The sequence below is a fragment of the Myzus persicae genome, unplaced genomic scaffold, assembly GCF_001856785.1.
Source record: "Myzus persicae strain clone G006 unplaced genomic scaffold, MPER_G0061.0, whole genome shotgun sequence".
Taxonomy (NCBI): Eukaryota; Metazoa; Arthropoda; class Insecta; order Hemiptera; family Aphididae; genus Myzus; species Myzus persicae.
This window is the reverse complement of record NW_019104169.1, coordinates 1-19,796: the sequence shown is the minus strand read 5'-3', so window position 1 is coordinate 19,796 and position 19,796 is coordinate 1. Positions and strand designations below refer to the sequence as shown.

Here is a 19,796-nt window from a genome sequence, read left to right as displayed (position 1 = left end):
TTTCCTGGTTTATTCGTATTTATGAGTTTTAATGGCATGCCTATACCATATATGTAAATAAACCTTACACAATAACCATCATAACTAATTCCGTCCTATATAATTTAATCGAGTTCGGATTTATCAAAATTACATTATTATAACAGTAAAGCGGTAACTATTTTAATGTTCACGCTGAAACAACTCCAGGTAAATACTGACTATGAATTACACCAGATGTATACGTTACATTTCATGAAGTGGTATGATATGATATACTGGTATGACGTATACGTCATGTACGAAATGGCGGTTAAAATTAACTATTTATTACATCAATTCAAATTCTAACGAAAATAAAATGGTTTATCACAAATAATGATACAAATCGAAGAGTTGCACAAAAATATATTGTAAAATAATAACTTTATGAAAATCAATGCTAATCGCATATTTTATTGGCTGCACGTACATATCCGTAGTGGTAACCACAATATAGAAAAATAAATGTAAATAAATGTATTATACGTAGCTACCAGGCTACCTAATTGTACAGAAAACAGCTATTTTACTACTCTGTTACCACCATTATAAGCAGTAACAAATTAAGTTTTATAAATACAATTGGAAATTTCGTTCAATTTAGAGTATACTCAGTACAATAATTATTGCAAATATGAATTTAGATATTGTTTGAATTTATAAGTGCTAAAAATTACGTTTATCGTATTATCTATACTTAATAATATATAGTCTCCACTATAATATAGTATTATAGCTTTAGTATGATACATGTAGTATATTATAATGTGATCATGAAGGCCTATACCCAAATTAGCATAATAAATACGGCATTGTAAACTTGCAACTTAAGGTGTTTGTAATATTTATTTCTAAGCCAAATAACGTTATAGGGCTAGTAATTCAGAAATAGTTTTTTTTTATGTCGATATATTTTATTATAAAATATAAACCTAATTAAAATTTTTATTGCATTATAACATTCAATATTAAAACAACATAAAATTAAAATATCATTGATTAACAAAAATATATTAAGGGATGATTCCTAATATAATTTATATAACATTTTTAGTTGATTTCTAATTAGGCTTGTTCATAAAATATGATTATGTAAAGCAAATATAAATAGGTATATAATATATTTGCATCGATAAAAATATTGTTGTGAATGTTGTAACATAATCGTATAATCTACATAATATATCATACTCTTAAGATTTTCGTTACTCGTTATTTGAAGTTTGACAGATTTTGTTGTCAATATTTCATTGCTCAACTTTTGTAACAATAATGTTTTGTGTTATTTTAATAACCACAATACGACTTCACATCAGTTGATGATGCAATGATTTGAAAACAATACATCACATGCTATACATAGAAACAATATTTAATATACCTACATCATCATAGTCCATATCCAACAAGACAAACAAATTAATATACAATTATTCAATTTTTCTGTAGACAAGTAATGCTCACATAATATGATTCGGCCAGAATCCAAAAACATGGGCTATAGTATAAAAAAAAATAACAACTGACCCAGTATTTAATATTTTGTTTACTAAGAGATTAATTTTGGCAAGATTTTTTTTAGAATTCGTTTATTCGCAGTGATGTATCTGGGTTATTATCTGAAAAACAACAACCCTAAACCCTGATATCTCACTAGAAAAGTATTTCAGTAAAAAATGTATCAACGACCCTTGAATGGAAATCTTAACATTATTAAAAGTATTAAACTTATAGTCAACAAAAAAATATTTTAAAAAAATCAGACCCAATAGTAATATTACTAGTTACTGTATTATCATTTCAATAAATTTAAACACAACGATTATTGAATCACCCTATAAAATAGAACACATTTTTAATCTATTGTTTAAATTTTGTTTTATAACTATAAATTGTCTATTGCCACTTTAGTACTTTATACAACCTGCTTAAGTAATTCGTGACACCCGCATATTGTGTTATTTCCGTCTTACAAACGTACAACATAGCAAATTTGCGTTCGGGAGAACCAATTTTGTGTTGGCTTTTATATTAGAGTGGATAATTATTGACCTATTATAAAAGTATAACACTTAAAGACAGTTAAAGTAAATACTTATAGAACATTATATCTGTTTGTACGATATTAAAATTTTTAAGTAAGTTATGATCATTTTAAATTTGTTATATTTTACATACCTAATCATAAATTTGAAATTAAAATGTAAAAAAACCAATGTGCATACATATAATATTCATACCTTTAATTTGTATTATACAATTATAATAATATGTTAAATATTTATTTACTCTAATTAAATCTGACAACACAAAATGTGTTTTTCTTAATCTGGATATGCTATGTTGTATGTACGTTTATAGACTGTAACAACACATGCGAGTAAGGCGCCTGCTACAAAGTAGAATTAAAAAAACAAATAATTATATTTGAAGTTTTGAAAGTAATATTGTGTAATTACATCTTGTGTAATGGCATCTTCCATGAATAAATAAGTAAAAATTGTTTTTCTTCTTCAAGTGTTATAATAATTATTAATAAATAATCCTCATTGTATGTTTATATAGTTGAAGCATATCATCAACATTTTAAAAAAACCTGATAAATCAACAATACAATGGCTGTTTAATAATTTTAAACTGATATTATAATATAAGTACTATAATAAATTAACTTTAGATCATAAAATATGATTTCGAATCCTTTGAGATCTAAATTTTACATCCATTTTAAAGCTATAAGTATATATTATTAAAAAAAACTGTAAGTTGTTGTTTTAAATTCGTTTTAATAATTAAAATATTTTTATCAAATATCAATGAACAATTCGTTATACCAACAATATGTAAATATTGTCTATAACTGTATTTTATAATTGAGCATCTAGTATTAAATGTTATAAAATGGTAGAAATAATAATTTATTGAATTAAAACTTAAACAATATTCATATTTCAATGTTTAAAATATCATATACCTATATATTATGGATAATTGATTGTTTGAAATCAGTATTTAAAACTAATTAATTTATATTAGATTATACTTTATAGACGAGAGATGAGGGACGGGAATATAGTAAAATATACTTTCACAATCATTATAAATTATTCAATTTGTCAATACAAACATGATATATTATGTTTACCTTGTTCAATAGTTTCACGTGGTTTCCAACGACCCTTGCCGAAACACATTTTTAACGTCTTCATTCCCCAAGACGTGTTTCTGTGCTTATTACGAACTGAACACGGTATATCTCGTCGCATTTTCATGAAAAATAAAGTTATTATAATCTGTGTTTATTTACAACGGTGCACAGAAATCATCATACGCAAATAATAACTTAGGGAAAAAAAAACTTTGTAAAAAATTACAAAAGAAAAAAAGAACATTCGTGTGTTTTAAATTCGGTTAGCATAAGTATTTATGTCGGTTTTAGCTAAACGTTGTAAATACAAACCGGTACGATTCACTTCTCATCGTGTTGACTGTTCAATTCACATTAAGCATTTATCATTTCACGTACCCACCTACCTACCTAACAAATTTAACCATTCTGTAAATTACAGATAAGATAACAACAAGAAGATTAATAAAATTACCCAGATTATTTAGGTCCTTGTTCAGGTGTTAAAAATAAGTTTGAGTAAACTACAACTTGTTGGATACTTTTAAAAGCGTATAATAAAGTATTATAGAGTGTATAAAATATTGTGGTTACGATATAGCCGAATACAGCCAACTTAGTAATATTATGTTAGTTGTTAATACTTAATGAGAGTAAAAATATTTTTTGAAGTATAGATAATTATTATTTTTCTATAAATGAATTCGGGCAAATTGTATAACATTAAATTTCAAAATAATTATGAAATGCGGTAATAGGTATACCGTTGGGTGGCTAACTAGTATCGCTGTTTATTAGATTTAAAAGCAACAATAAATCATTGTGTTTGAAAAAACGATTTGAAAAATATTTTGATTTACCTATAACCAGAAACGTCCAAGGTTTTGATAAAACAGGTTTAGAAGAGCACAATGCCACTATAATACTATATTATGTAATTTTAAAACCAAAAATAATTAAGAGTTTAAATTAAAAAATTAAAATTGAAACTTAATGTATATATTCAGGTACATGTTGTGTCAACTTAGCTCGACGTTAAACGGATTAGAGATTAGAGAATAAATTATAATCATATAATATCTTGCCTTCACAAATGTTATGAACTATAAGTCACAGGTGGTAAGTTTCAACCAATTTTGTATGTATGCATTGGTGGAGACCAAAATTATGGTACCCGTAATATCGAAAACAAAGCAAATAGTCAAATAATATGGTACCTGTACAATATTTATTTTAAAAGGTATTGTAAAATATGATTTATAATCTAATATTTTAATATTTAAATAATAGGTGATTGAGCGATTGATGAAAATAAAATTGTTACAATATATTCGATGAAAATTATTCGAACAATACATTATCAACTATTAACTAATAGGGGATAACAACTGATCAGGAACTCGCTTTGCTCTGTAAGTTTTTAGTATACCAAGTCATTGAGAGCAACTGTAGTGCATGTTGTGTTAAATTTAAATTTAATGATAAATCATTGCATACAAAAAACGATTTTGATCGAAGACTGTCAATCAGCCTATATTTTTAAAGACATAAGTTATTTATTTATCTTTTTTAGTAGTACATCTATATACCTAATATATATAGTCTATACCTATACTACCTATCACCGACACCTTTTATAGCAGATCATGCTTATATTTCCGGGTTGCATGAACAATCACTAAATATCAATAGTAAGCTAATGGTCCCTTAAACCCATGATTGGTCAATTACATTTTATTGAATCATTAAATCAATATATTTTTCATGCAACCCGACATAATATATGATATTGCCATGAGTACATAATTCCGTACTTGTATTTAGAACGGAACTCTTATAAGAAGTTAAGTTATATACAAACAACATTTTTTTATTAACTATAAATTTATGTTCGTTTTCTTTTTCGATGCTTTTGCTAATTAATCGATGACGTTGTTGCTTAGTAATTTAGTATACTTGATGATGTTATTATGATTAAAGTAATTTATTTTACTAGTGAGCATTAATACTTCGCAGTAGATTAAATTCATTTTCGCCAAAGAAAAATACATTTGAAAAGTCATTGTGTGTATAAAATATAATAATATACTTTAAAAGTTTCAAGTACCCACGAATAATATTTTTAATTTACAACAACATATCATTAATCATTATTCTTGATTATTTAATATGTATAAATTCGACCACATTTAAACATCAAACAAAAACTGTGCTACATATTATTAGGTTACAGAATAACCTACTTTGTTTTACATTTTCAACCCTTACCCATAAAAGTTGAACATTTTTAAAATGTTTGATTGTAAAATTATTTGTAAATTTTGAATAAATGAATTTTGTCAACATTTTAACTTTAAATGACTAACCTTGTAGTACATTTTTAAGTTTTTTGACACGACGAAAATTGTTTTTACCGACATTAGTTTAAAAAAACAAATAATAGTTGAAATTTTCATATGCCTATAAATAGTTAAACATGAGTCAAAATATTTTGAAAATTGTATGGTGTATAGAAAACTCAGATATAAGTTTTCAGTGGACACTTCATGTATCTACGATATTTTTTTATATATAGTTTGAAAACTGTTGGGAGTTTTTTACTTTTGACCCCCCAAAGTACCATCTAGATTCACTTTCCTACCAGAAAAGATGCTGTTGAAGAAAAATCGAAACACTTTTACTGTTCTAAAACGTGATTACTGACACAAAAAAAAAAATAAAAAAACATGCATCATTGTAAAATCAATACATTCATTGCTCCGCTCAAAATCTAAAATTAACAAATATTTCGAATGTCTATAAATAGTTCAAAAACAATCAATATATTTTGAAAACTATAGTGAAAAATGAAAATATCAAGTATCTACGGTAATTTGTTTTTGAATGACAACCAAATACGAAAAATTTGATTTAGTCAGAAATCGAGTTTACTGAAAAATGTTAATTTAGTACTGCTTTAACTTTTTATTTTTGACCCCCTTAAGTAGTGCCAACTGAATTCACTTCTTGACTTTTCTATCGGAAATTATAATATTGGAGTTGAATATCTAAGCATTGTCACCGCTCTTACAGGGGAAGTGATGACGTAAAAATAACACACACATCATTGTATAATCAAAACTTCCATCGCTCCACTCAGAATCAAAAATTAATATTTTCTATTAATAGTTTTCGCCAAAGTGGGACCGTCACCCCTAATTCGGTACGTCTGGACTTTGGACCTTATGGGTGCAGCCTAGTAGGTAGCTGGTAGTATCCAGGACACCGCTCTATATTGCATCATAATTATTATAATGTAGCGTTCGTAGAGCTTGAGGCTGCGTTTAAAAATTAGAATGACAAACGAAAATCGCACTGGAAGGGTAGGCTAGCCCCGTACATATTACAGTGCATGGGGGAAACATATTTAAGCCTAATGCGCCGTGTTTATCTTTAACCGGAGGCAGTCGGCGGTGTTGTTGTTTTTCCAGCCCCTTGTTTTCCGCGGGATCAACGCGCGAGCGGATTTGGGAGGGATGGTTGTTGCAGCGTGATACACTTTATAGTGCTGCGCGCGCGTGTGTTTGTGATAAATACAACAAAAAAAAAAACCAACCAGGACCGGCAGGGAGGGGTGTACGTCCAGAATAAGACGGAAATATCGTGAGTCATCGAACGCCGCGCCGACGGCCTGCCGGTCTGCGTATTAATAGAGAGCGAGCGCGCAGGGACCTCCCACACACATACGAACGTGCACACGCGGGACACGGCGTGGCGTACACATAAATGGACCTCTTCCGGCCGGTCCCTCGGTGACAAAAACAAAAGGTTTTCACAGCCGGACAGCAATGTTTTCTGCTTTTCTGTTTAGATCCCTATTCACACGCCCCATTTATATGATTATAACAATATACGATCAACGTGTATATACATGTTACAGTGTATTTGAGCGTGATTAATCTATGAACTATTTATACCTAAGGCTGGGAAGTTGCTGCGCCCTAAAAAAAATGCATTCGTTAAAATTATTCAATGATGTAAACGTGACAAAAATAGATACATACCCAGCTATACATGCTACTTCAATTATTTATTGATTATTTTAATTATTATAATTGCAACTTATGAACACACATTAGTGTATCTAAGGAGAAAAAAGTGCGCAAGTATAGATGACAGCTCTGCTATACAGTGGGACTCAAGTGTAGATCGTCATTGAGTAGATCCGTGATAAGGTCACTGTAATCGATGTGTTAAATTATAATTCAATGATAAGTTATTGTACAGGTTTTTTTTTTATTAATATTCTATACAAATTTCTTATTAGCCCCCACTATAATAACAGACATTTTTTGGTTATTTTAAAGAACATTTTACTATTTTAGAGCTCCAGAAACTTAATGTGGGTAGGTTCTAGGAGGAAAATAACGCTAAACACCATAGTTACTCATGATAAAATTAAGTACATTGTATTTATGTGTACATTATTTTTAATCGTCTATAATGTATACTTAAAAATATTTCCTCACTACACTAAAAGAAATATTCTGCAACACCGTGTGGTTGTCTCAACGTCACAGTCGTACGCTTGGAAAAGGTAAGGCAAAGAAGAACTGTAGTAGATTGAATAATGTATATAAGTGCGTTTATTAAATACGTTATATATTTGTGGACAGAGTGTAAACACTCTGCCCGACGAATTAGTAAAGTTACGACTGGAATTAAAGTACAAGCGGGTAAGCGGCAATGTGGGGCGTGGCTCAACAACCTGCATATACGCCCTAAAAAGGACTAGAAATGATTCAAGACACGGCGTTGTAAGTACGTGGCACAACGACTAAACTAAGCTCTACAATGTGGTATACTGCAGGGACTATTTCTAATATGCTATGGCCTATCGAGACTAGTAATTACATAGAGTCTCACCTAGTAACATGGTATAGATAGACTTGGAGGTTAATTACAGCTATTAGGTTATTAATAAACTAAGTGTACACTTTTGAAACCAAAGTCAGATCTGTGGTTATATGTAGCTATAATGTTAAAACAGTTATTTTTAAGAACTGCGTCTTAAAACATTTGTATGTTTATTATTTCCTTGAGAAATCTGCTTTCAAATGAATGAATGGAATAGAAATTAGATGTTTTGACGTTACACAAATAATAACTAAACAGTCTAAATAGATACTATTTTACAACTGTGGTATCACATAGACACGTGATATACGTATGTATAATATTCGCAGATAAAAAATGTATTATTAAACAATTTTAGCCAACTATATAATATTATCCTTAGAATAGATGTACTATTTTTGAACCTACCTTCAAATCTTTTAAAAAAAATTTTTATCCCTCCGAATTTATATTTAAGTTACCTTGCTCTTCGATAAGAGGTTTCACCTAAGTGAGGAGCAATAATGCTACTTTTTCTTTTTGTATATAATTTTCACTTATGGAATATTTAAGTTAGCAAAAAAGAATAAGAAATGTATTATTATTATTATCATTATACTACACCTAATTTTAGTTATATGACGATTGCTCGGATCATTACTTGCTTCTGGTTATTAAGGAAAATAAAAATCAACATCACATTAACTAACATTCATAAATGATGTCCAACGGAATATCCATACTAGTTCTATTAGAACTGTTGTTTATTTGTATAAGATGTTAACAATTTGACAAATTATCAAAAATTTCGGAAAAACAGTAGCTATATAGGAAATTGTATGTAGATGTGAAAATGAGATTAATATCATGATATTCAGTTTTAAGCAACATAATGATTTTTTTACTACGTGTCCGTGAATCAAAATGTTGTACACATATAGAAAAGTTGTATAATACCTAGTATATGTTTGATACAAATAGACAAATAGTTATTACCTGTGCAGTATCTATATAGTAGTATAAATATTGTAGTGTACTGGTGTCTACATATGTTTTAGTACATAGCTTATTGGTATGTAATTATTTAGTTCGTTTGTTTCGTTGATGTGTCACTCTCATTGTTTAATTTTAATAAATTCCGAAAATAGAACATTCGTTATTGGTTATAATTAAGTAGGTATTAAGGAATTAGGCGTGTGTATACGTTAATAGAATCTTTACGTTATACTTGTAAATTAGCTAAAGCGCTAGGCTAATACTTATAAGTTATAACTTAAATAAAATATTAAATACAGTCGAGTCGTGATAACTTAAAATTGAAGGGAAATAAGAAATAATTTTGAGATATTTATTATTTATTCGAAATACCTAACTCGAATTTAACCTAACCTGCCTAGAGGGGAATAAAAAAATAGAGTCGTCAAGTTTTTCGTGTTATTGCGATTCAGCTGTATTATACTAACAAATAATATAATCTAAACCGATTTTTAAAACTGGGTTTAGTAGCTAATTAATACTTGATAATTTTTTTTTTTTTGATTGGACTCAGTTATTTAATGATTCTCGAACCTATTCGTATAAAAAAATCTAGTTTAGAAAACAAGCATGCGTGATCATTATGAAACTAATTCAATCGGAGCACCTAGAAGCTAAAAAAAATATTTTTTCTGTTTGATGGTTTTAAATATTTTTGAACTATACTTATTATAGCCTATAGGTAATCAATTTTGAACATAAAGTACAGATTAATGCATTATATAATGAATTATATTACCTATTCATAAAAAAATTTTAAAACGAATCGAGGGAGACATGAATCTGCACTTAACAACTCTCCCCTTATAGCTTATGCGTATCTCATTGAATCGTTATATAAGCTATATTTCATCTCAGTGGTTCTAAACTTTTTAAGGGAACTTTAATGATACTTATGAAATTTGATTTTATAAAATCACATATTAATGCACTTATATTCTTGTGTTTCCAAATACATTCACTTTAGGTATAGGTACATACAATATTGACTATGGAATATGGGTATCATTAAAATATATTATAGTTATTTACATTATTACCATCTACCCATCTACCCATCTTTCTATTCTTTCACACATAATCCATATTAAAAATTTTAATAGTGCTATATTTTTGATCTCAAAAACCCATGGAAATCTCATTTTTTAGTATAACTGTAGACTTATGCTGAAGAATTTTTTATTCAACCCATTTAAGTTAATGGTGACTCAGCATTTACAATGATATTATTATATAAAACAAATTTAAGTGGGTGCGTACATCGATAACCAATTAATACTATATTATAACCATTTTTATCTTCCTTAAAATATTCACAAACGTTTTACTTTTGAAAAAAATGTATTTACTTTACACTTAAAGTATTCCATAAAAATAAAACATAAGTAAATATCAAATATTTACTAACAGGCTACAGTTCATAACTTGACATAAATGTGTATCTTATACTCACATCAACTTCCATACATTACACTAAGACTACAATAATATTTGAGGTGTATATTATGTTATAAATATAAACTAATATTCCGAATATTTCATAAAATGTTCATAAATGTTTATTGACCTTGTTATAGGTCATAAGTGAAGTGAAAATAATTAATTTAATTACAATATGTAATCGAGCTAAAGTATCTTAAACAATTTTTATATTATTAGGCTTAAATACCAATAATGTATACATTAATAATTTATTGTATTTTAACAAAATGAACTAAAAAAAAGGTTATATCGCTTAAAGGTGTGTGGATAATATTATATCTTGCAACGCCAGAAAAAAATGTCTTTGGTAGCCAGTGTGTATGCGAATATTACAAATAGTAGAATAAAAAAAACAATTACCGGTGAATATATGTATATAATATATATAAGTTAACAAAATAATATATCAGCGCTCAATCATTCGCGACATGCGTGGTTTGCGACATTTATAATCGAATTTTCCCCTCTATATACCATGCTCATGCACAGTATTATCTATTATATTTTTATAATATTGCCATCCGTAAAGTGTGCGCAGACTCGTATTATAATTTATAATACGAATCGCGAAATACATACAATAATACGTACCTAGTATGCAATATCGACATATCGTTTCTTGTGTGTTTATCTGCGGTCGGATAAAACATAAAAGTGACACGACAGCTTTTTATCGCAAATCGTTCTTTGTGTACACCGGCGGCGGTGGTGTTGAATACACTCGCACGTGCCAGTTTGTCTGCACGTGTAAGCTCTTCGCCGCCGGGCGACAAATAATGTGAGCCAACCGATGATAATGAGTCATCCTGCAGACTGCTGGGTGTGTGTAAATAGGGACTGGGGAGGTTCGACTTTTAAAAATATCCTCTGCGCATGTGGTGTGTATAATATAATCGTATGTGTATAATATAATATAATATATTATTTATAACATCCTAGCTGGATTGAAACGAAACGTGTGTATACCTACTGCATGCAGTTATAATGATATATTAATATTATTAATCGCTTTTATTAAACAAATACAATTGAAAAATGTCCTCGGCGCTCAGCATGTCAGAGTGTATTCATCGACTGCAGTTGTATCTTCAACATATGAAAATAAGTTGAATATTGTAAAAATTAATCAAATCTACGTAAGTAACGATGTTCGACAAAAATATTTATGAAATTACTTATCTGTCATAGGCCCTAGCTAATATTTTACAAAGATGTTTCCAAGCCCGGATTTAAGGGGGGCAGAACTGCAGAAGAGCCATGGACCTGGGCTCACAACTGATATAGAACAATAGTCGGCAGTACGTTTCATATAATATATTGTTAATGGATATATTATTATTATTATTTGGCTCCGGGCTCAAAATTATCTAAATACGGGCTTGGGTGTAAGTTGTATGGTTAGTTGTAAGTTGAGTCGACATTCAGTATAATGTTAAGTTAAGTTAATTATTAGTAATAATTTATTACCTACTAAATTGTAAATAGTGTATTTAACTAAGAGTTTAAATCCTCTAAACTAAGAGTTTTATCCGTTACTTTAAAGTAACGGATAAAAATACTAACTTAAAAATTCATTTTTTTAGTGATTATATGAAACTTAAGTTTTTTTTAAATTAATTAACAATTTTGTTAAAAATTGATTATACTATTCCTTCTTATTCTACAAGAGTATAATATTTATAATTTATTAATATTCATAGTTGTTATGCCGTAAAACTGTGAAATCATAGTTTTATAAGTTACTTTATTTTAACCATACGAATAGAAGTAACTACCATATACTAAAACTATGATATAGGGATTACCAAGCCAATTTATAAACTAGGAAACAAATGTTGTCAATATTGATAATATTTAGAAGTAAGTAATAATAACTATACTCATAGCCTATTCCCCATAGGTATTACCCAGGTAACAGTGATTAAAATAATAATTATAATTTCTAGTACTTTCTTATATATCTTAGTAGAGGTTAGCTACAATACACACATAAAAGTGATCAATAACTATAGGTAAAATTTGATTGTTTTAAATTTAATAATAACCAACTTAGTAACGTAATTATAGATTAATTAGTTTTTACCAAAGCCATTTAAGTCCTTTTTGAAATAATATAATATATCATTATTTTTTACTACAAGTAAAGTAAAGTGTTTGCAAATGATTTTGAAAAATTCATAACATTAAATTATACATTTTGCCTACTAAAAACTTTTATAAAAAAACATTACAACTACGAGTCAAATAGTCTATGAATATTGTATTTCACGCCTTTTATATCCTTATGGTTTTCTCTGCAGGAAAGGTTGATTTTGGGCGAACGAGTTCTTCCCAGATTAATATTATCCATTGAAATAAACTAATAACTTATATGGCTAGGATTTATAAGTAGCATAAAAGCAAAAGTATGGAAATATATATGTAATTAAAATGGCCAAAATATATAACAAAACATTTTAATTGTGTATTAAAACCATAATAATATGCACTAATAATCATACATTTTTTAGTGATTCGTTTTAAGTTAATTTTAGTTTTTCTTAAATTATTTACTATACATGTATTTACATTATAAATTATAATATTAAAGTCATTGTAAAATAAATTGGTGTTTTCAAAAACTAATATTTTGGTTAATTATTCTATTTTGATTGTCGTTTGATTTTCCCAAAAAAGTAGTGGAAATTTCCTGTTTCTTACCTTAATCTCAATCGAGCTTTTTTTAAGAAACGACTTTCAATGTAGGACATAAAAGCAAACGTTCGTCTCCAAAACACGATGATGGAAAAACTTAAACATCAATACATCATTGAAAAATCAATACATTCCTAACAACATAGCGCTCAGAATCTATTACATTTAAAGTTGATGGTGTTATTATTAAATCAAACATTACTATTGCTATATGATATTATGAGGTAACTATTAAAGGACAAGCGTTGTTTAAAATTTTACGAAAAAGTTATTAAAAATTAAAATAAGTTAAAAAAGTAACTTTAAAAATCAAAAATATTTTTAACTTGAAATATATTTTTTTTAATATTGTAAATATGATTATTTTTTATATTTTTTGATTTTGAAAATCTATAGTGGAAATGTACCTATATAATCACTTGAGTTTTCCAAAATTACATTAATCACAAAGTATACCGTTGGCACTTCGAGGTTTGTCCAGGCATTTCTGAGGTTTGTCCATTACCTGTAGAAGGTACAAATATGACATATTTGTTATGAAAATCTTGATTTCGAGCTTTTTTTTTTAAGTATTCAATCTATTTTTTGTTAAACATTGTTCAAGCTTTCAAATGCCCTTTTAATATTAAGTATTTGTATCATATGCTATCATCGGTATGTAATCATTGGTCCTTTGGTGGTTTATAGCGCACTTATTTTTTTATTAATTCTATTTTTTTTTGCGCCATCGCCCCATTACTTTACTGCTTGCCCATTAATCATGTATTCGTTTCTGTGGTTGATTTTTGCAATTTAAAAGCTGTACATTTTTTACTAGCACCATATCTTTCTTTATATATAGCCCAGGGGTCGTAATTCTATTATGAAGTCATCCACCCCTTCTATACGGTGGTGCCATAGTTTGATAAGGGTGAATGAGCCCGTGAAGCAAGGCATATGACTAATGGGCTATGTTAACACCCACGAAACCCCAACAACTGAGCCCTAATTTTTAAACACTCCATTAATACGACCGAACTGTATATCGTGCATATTTCTTACCACCGGGAATCATCCCTGGAGAATTGAACCATTTATTCTAGATACGAACGCCGGATTTGTTTGCATGGACTATAATCTAGACATTTAAATGTAGATTTATGCATATACAAAATACACAGTTACAATTGCATATATTAATTATTTGCTTTATTTGAAACTTATATTGTTATTTAATATTTCTGTAAATATATTTATTTTATAATTGAACATCGAATTTAAATCAAAAACTTTAATTGAATCCCAATTGTTATTTATTAGGTACTAAATAATAGTTGACTAAACATTTACATGTAATTATTTATTTTATACTATTGCACAACAATTTATTCGTTGTATTTTTATATTTACCTACAAGCTATTTAACCCGGTTTCATCCGTGTGCAGCTTTTTGTGTTTTAATTTTTTTTTATCAGTTTGTATATTACAGGTAGAGATTGCCTTTAGGTCATTATACCATTAATATTATTACTATAGGAATAGGAATCATAATCATTGATATTATTATTTATTAAATCATTGCTTGTTTTATCAAAAATAATTGTTTCTAGGCACTCTTCTACTAAATTATAAGGTATTACGACGTTGTTGTCATAACAACGTTATAGTAAAACGGCAGGTACCAACATTATTCCGTTATGTGGTGATATAGAAACTCACCAACATCTATATATTATATTCTGGCAAATAGGTACGTCTTTATACACAACATTTATGGTATTTAAGTTTAGGAAATAATGTTTACAATTTTTATACCCTTTTTACAATTTGAGAAAATCTTTTCTTAGTGGGTCTCTATGTCATAAAACGAAACTACCTGCTAACCAAATTGAAAACCGAAATTAAGTGCCCCTCATGATTTTTATCCCTCCATGAGTTATCAATATAATACATTTTTTTCTTATAAAATGCTTAAGACATAAAAGAGTAATTTTTCAATTTGTAAGCTTATAATTTGTTTCATGATTTAGAAAACTGAAACTAAAAATTTAATTTTGCATATTGTGTACTTTTTTAGAACTTGTTTTTGATTATTGTCTAATTTAAAAATAAAATATTGATTAATTAAATAAACCGAAAACACGGAAGCGCTAAAGGGTTGCATGCAGAAGCGTTCATCATTTCGTATTATTTGGTTTTAACTTTTAATTTTAAGCTTTTGCTATCTGCCGATTTTTAAGGACCTATTTTTTGTCATTTGAGGCTACAATTATCGTCTAACGAGTGTCGAAAGCGTTGTGTACTTGTGTACTATGTACTAATATACGGTGTACTAGTACTACAACCAGTTGTGGTCATTGCTTGTCGTGTCTTAACTTGTACCTACTTAGCTCAAAAGTTAAGTAACTTTGTTTTAAAATGTCAATGTTTATAGCGCATATTTAGCGATATTTAAGGTAAAATTATAGCGCATATTCATGCAATTTCAAGTGCTATGAAACTTCAACACTGGCCCCCATTAGGTTAAAACCTTCACACGTGACTGACACTGATCAATCAGCAAATGTTAGCAGCATGTTACATTATTAACGATTATTAAAAACTTGTTTAAAAATCACAACGGAACAAAATTAAATTCATTTTAAATTTCAGCGTTCTAATAATAGACTATAGGTACTACAGTTTCATTGTATCTATAATTACTGGTTCATAGTTTTGAATAACTAGATTTGAGAATCGGCAAATTTAAACACTGACCTTCGAATAGTTTTTACATGGGAATATTACACTTAATTATCTTAAAATATTATTTTAAGTGTATAATAACTTAACAAATTGACAATAATTTGCAACAATATTAGTTACAATAATTACAGCCTTACAGGTCCAATAATATGTATAATATTATAATATAATGTAAACACGCGATCAGTTTGTCTACAAATATGCCGACTGTTCCAAAATTTCGGACAGTCACTTGAAAGCTTTCTGTACGTTAGCGAAAATGGCATTCAATATACACATATCTGGACCGAAAATGATTTTACATAATAAAACAATAGCTGACATGTTTGTAAATCAATTGAATAACAATCAAGGTCTTTTTGGTGTAAGATATTTTATAATGTACACTGATTACGCGTTTACAGTTCTTTTTACATACCTATCTATATGTCATGTATATAATTATGTATTATAGTATTTATGTGTTTGTCATATTAATGTATATAGATCGACTGCTCTACCGGTAAAGAGTACAGTTATCCAAAATTGAAAAAAGATGTTTTAGCAATGGCTACTACATTTCAAAAACATGATCTTGGACACGGAGACGTTGTAATGATTACAGACTATGGCTCGTACGAAGGACAGGTAGTTATGTTAGCTGGGATCTTAGTTGGAACTACTATAGCTGCATTGGATCACAGTTTAAGAAAAAGTAATAGTAACGAATAATTATTATTTTGACCAATATTATAGATTGATTTGTTTCGTTTCATTTATCATCAACAATATTTCACAGGTGTCTTGACAGAGCTTATTAATGAATCAAAGCCAAGCGTATTGTTTTGTAATACTTTTAGTATAAATATAATAACAGACATTTTAAATACCATCACTCATCAACCGACATTGAAGATTTCTACTATGATTCGTGATGGCTTCACTGCTTATTCGAATATCGTTGTTGCGGCGGACGAAATTTCGTCAGTCCGTCCGATAAAATCGAAAAGCCCAATTGGACCTTGTGCTATTATATATTCGAGTGGTACTACAGGAACTCCAAAAGGAATATATCTGTCGGATGATGCTATGAAATCAGCATTAATATCGTTCAAGCAGTGAGTATCTGTCTATAGTTTTTAAGTCAGTGAATGAGTTAAAAAAAATATTGTTTAAATTTAACGTGGTTCGGTAATTTGGTATAATTCTATGACATGAAATGTTTTAAGGTCATTGATGGAAGAACCGATTGAAAAAAGATTTATGATTACATCGCCTGTATTTTGGTACACGGGAATATTATTAATGATGCTTGGTATTCATTTTGGAAAACCAAGACTTTTCTTCTCGGCAAAATCAACCGCTGAACAAATACTTTGTTCAATAGACAAATTTAAAGTAAACACAATTATTATGTGACATTCCTTACATAAATCATCACTCACCGCTTATAATCATAAATTGTTATATTTTATAAGTAAAAGTAGGTAGATCCTATATACCTATAAGTATCCAATAGAAGGGATGAAAACATTTTACGCCATAACGCTAAATCAAACACATATTAAACACTTATGATGTATAATTGTTTTAAAATCCCTTACATGAAATGTAGATCTATTTTTGGTCCCACATTTCAAAACTAATTATAATACAAATTATTTTCCTCCATGAGCATTAATCTTAGCAAATATAAATTATATATTAACTTGGATGTCTTTGTTCTTTACCGAAATTGTTTTAAATAAAATATAAATCAATATTATTGTTGAAAGATATTAAATAATAAGCAAGAAAGAGGTAAAAATAAGAAAAAAGGAAGGATGAAAGAATAATAAAATAAATAAATAGTTTAATCAATATAAGGATTAAGAAAGAATAAAAAACAAAGAAGAAAATAATTTAAAAGAATGACAAGAAAAAAAAGATGCATCATAATTTGTTTGTAGTTTTGTATAATATTTTCATTACATAATATGTCCTTGAATTTTTTGTTTGATTTTTTATTTTTCATTATGTAACTTGATCAATTATATTATTTATTATAATACATTCATTTTTAGATTATAGGTACTGTTGCAACATTTGTCATTGGTCATTATGCCCGTTAATACCTTTAAATAAATAAATACAAATGTATTTAAAATACCGTTATAACGTATGCCATATTATTTACGTAAGTTTATGAATTATAATTCATAGCCAACATTCCTGATGACTGGTGTGGCCGCAGTCAATGAAATGATGGCCTGTCAAATGGCGAACGGTCACAAGTATAATATACAGAGTTTAACGACATGCGTGGTTGGCGGGTCTCCGATGCGAGCAGATTTGCAAAAGACAGTTGTAAACAACTTACTGCAGGGGAGGATACCGATCAAACAGGGGTACGGTGCATCAGAACAGGGTATCATAGCCGTTTGGTCTATGGATTCAGATGTAAGTACCGTCAGGGCAGGGTCGGTGGGCAGACCTGCAGCTGGTATTGAAATCAGAGTGAGTCGAGAAAAACAAAACGTTTGTCGTGAGTATATTTATGTATCGTAAACATTGTTTGTTTAGATCGTCAGCTTGGAAACGGGCGAATGTGTCGGCCCCAATGTCGAAGGCGAAATTCGTATTAAATCGGTTTCCGACATGGTGGGCTACGTCAACGACATGAAAAAAACGATTTGTTCGTACGACGAGGACGGTTGGTTCAAGAGCGGCGACGTGGGATACTACACCGACGACTGTTGTTTGTTCATCGTCGGTCGAATTAAAGAGTTGATGATTTACAAGGACCAGAGGGTACGACGATACGACATTCGAATCGAATTTCGTTCGAAACGCCCCATCAATTACGTGCAATAACTGATTTTTTCTTCTTTGATGTGAAATATGCTTATAGATTGCGCCGATCGACATAGAAACCGTTTTATTGAGTCATCCTGCCGTACTCGATGCCGGAGTGACGGGAAAGTACAGTGTTGACGGAGATTTGTTAGTAGGAGTTGTCAAAGTCAAACCCGGTCAAAACGTCGAACCCGACCGACTCTTATCGTATGTCAATGGTGAGACGCTATACAGTCATAGACAATAGAATATTAATATGTCTTGTCGAAATGTGTTCGGTTTGTATTTATCATTTTTCGGTAAAATATTTTTCAGACAGAGTGAAAGACCACGAGAGACTGCGGGGTGGTATCATATTCGTAGACGACGTGCCTAGATCTCCAGCCGGTAAATTGAAACGAGAAGAACTTTTAAATATTGTACAATAATTGCATACGATTCATTTCGATTTAATCAAATGAAAATAATAGTCTAATGTGGGATATTTTACACGGTACACAGTTGATTGACATACATATAATAATTATTTATTAATAGACAATAGTATAATATGTACTTAGTGGGTGTACCATAAATATCATATATATTTATATAGGTACTTGAAGTATTAAATGTATTATTAATTAGGATATAATTAGAAATGATCCACTTAAAATTTAAGATGGATTTCGCTGTGCCTCCTAATACATAGGCGAATCTAGGAATTCATAGCAGGGTGTGCCTTTACCTCAAAAAGGCCCTCTGTAGTTCAAAATACCTCTCAGTTATCACACGTTTAAAATATGTTTCCCATTTGAAATCACAATATTAATAATATTAAATAATATTAAGATGAATTTTTATTACCTAGTTTAGATGCTATTTTTCGTGCTGTAAAATATACATGTTATGTTTCAAAATTATTCAATTTAATAAACTACAACTATTGCAAAGTTCAATATATGTTACTCAGTTATTTTTTTTGGACATATGTCTACCAACAATTAAATTGTTAATCAATTATGTTTAAAATTCTTGGAAGTTT

At 29.1% G+C, this 19,796-nt stretch overlaps 2 protein-coding genes across 4 annotated transcripts in view; one reads left to right on the top strand and one right to left on the bottom strand.

Moving 5' to 3' along the window:
- LOC111039578 (dual specificity protein phosphatase 10-like) overlaps window positions 1–3,537 on the bottom strand; it is a 37,817-nt gene extending 34,280 nt beyond the window's left edge. The window contains exon 1 of one of the 2 annotated variants that reach the window (XM_022323148.1): window positions 3,167–3,537. In XM_022323148.1, coding sequence (XP_022178840.1) covers window positions 3,167–3,293 — 127 coding nt within the window. In that variant the 5' untranslated portion in view covers window positions 3,294–3,537. The remainder of the gene's footprint in view (window positions 1–3,166) is intronic. The other variant, XM_022323147.1, reaches the window with a different exon arrangement.
- A 12,640-nt stretch (window positions 3,538–16,177) lies between these two features.
- LOC111039587 (4-coumarate--CoA ligase-like 7) lies at window positions 16,178–19,712 on the top strand. 2 transcript variants are annotated; one of them, XM_022323164.1, is made up of 8 exons: window positions 16,178–16,322; window positions 16,445–16,652; window positions 16,737–17,055; window positions 17,167–17,335; window positions 18,140–18,376; window positions 18,500–18,727; window positions 18,828–18,990; window positions 19,088–19,712. In XM_022323164.1, the coding sequence occupies exons 1-8, from the start codon at window positions 16,218–16,220 to the stop codon at window positions 19,198–19,200; spliced, it is 1,542 nt and encodes a 513-aa protein (XP_022178856.1). In that variant the 5' UTR covers window positions 16,178–16,217; the 3' UTR covers window positions 19,201–19,712. The 2 variants fall into 2 exon arrangements, with proteins under 2 accessions (XP_022178856.1, XP_022178855.1); XM_022323163.1 differs by having other exon boundaries at window positions 16,218–16,322; window positions 18,140–18,433.
- The last annotated feature ends 84 nt before the right edge of the window (window positions 19,713–19,796 follow it).

Coding starts and splice junctions, on each gene's coding strand:
- LOC111039587 (XM_022323163.1), top strand. CDS start 16,218: ATGGCATTCAATATACACATATCTGGACCGAAAATGATTTTACATAAT. Junction 16,323..16,444: donor ACAATCAAGGTCTTTTTGGT/GTAAGATATTTT, acceptor TAATGTATATAG/ATCGACTGCTCTACCGGTAA. Junction 18,991..19,087: donor ACTCTTATCGTATGTCAATG/GTGAGACGCTAT, acceptor AATATTTTTCAG/ACAGAGTGAAAGACCACGAG.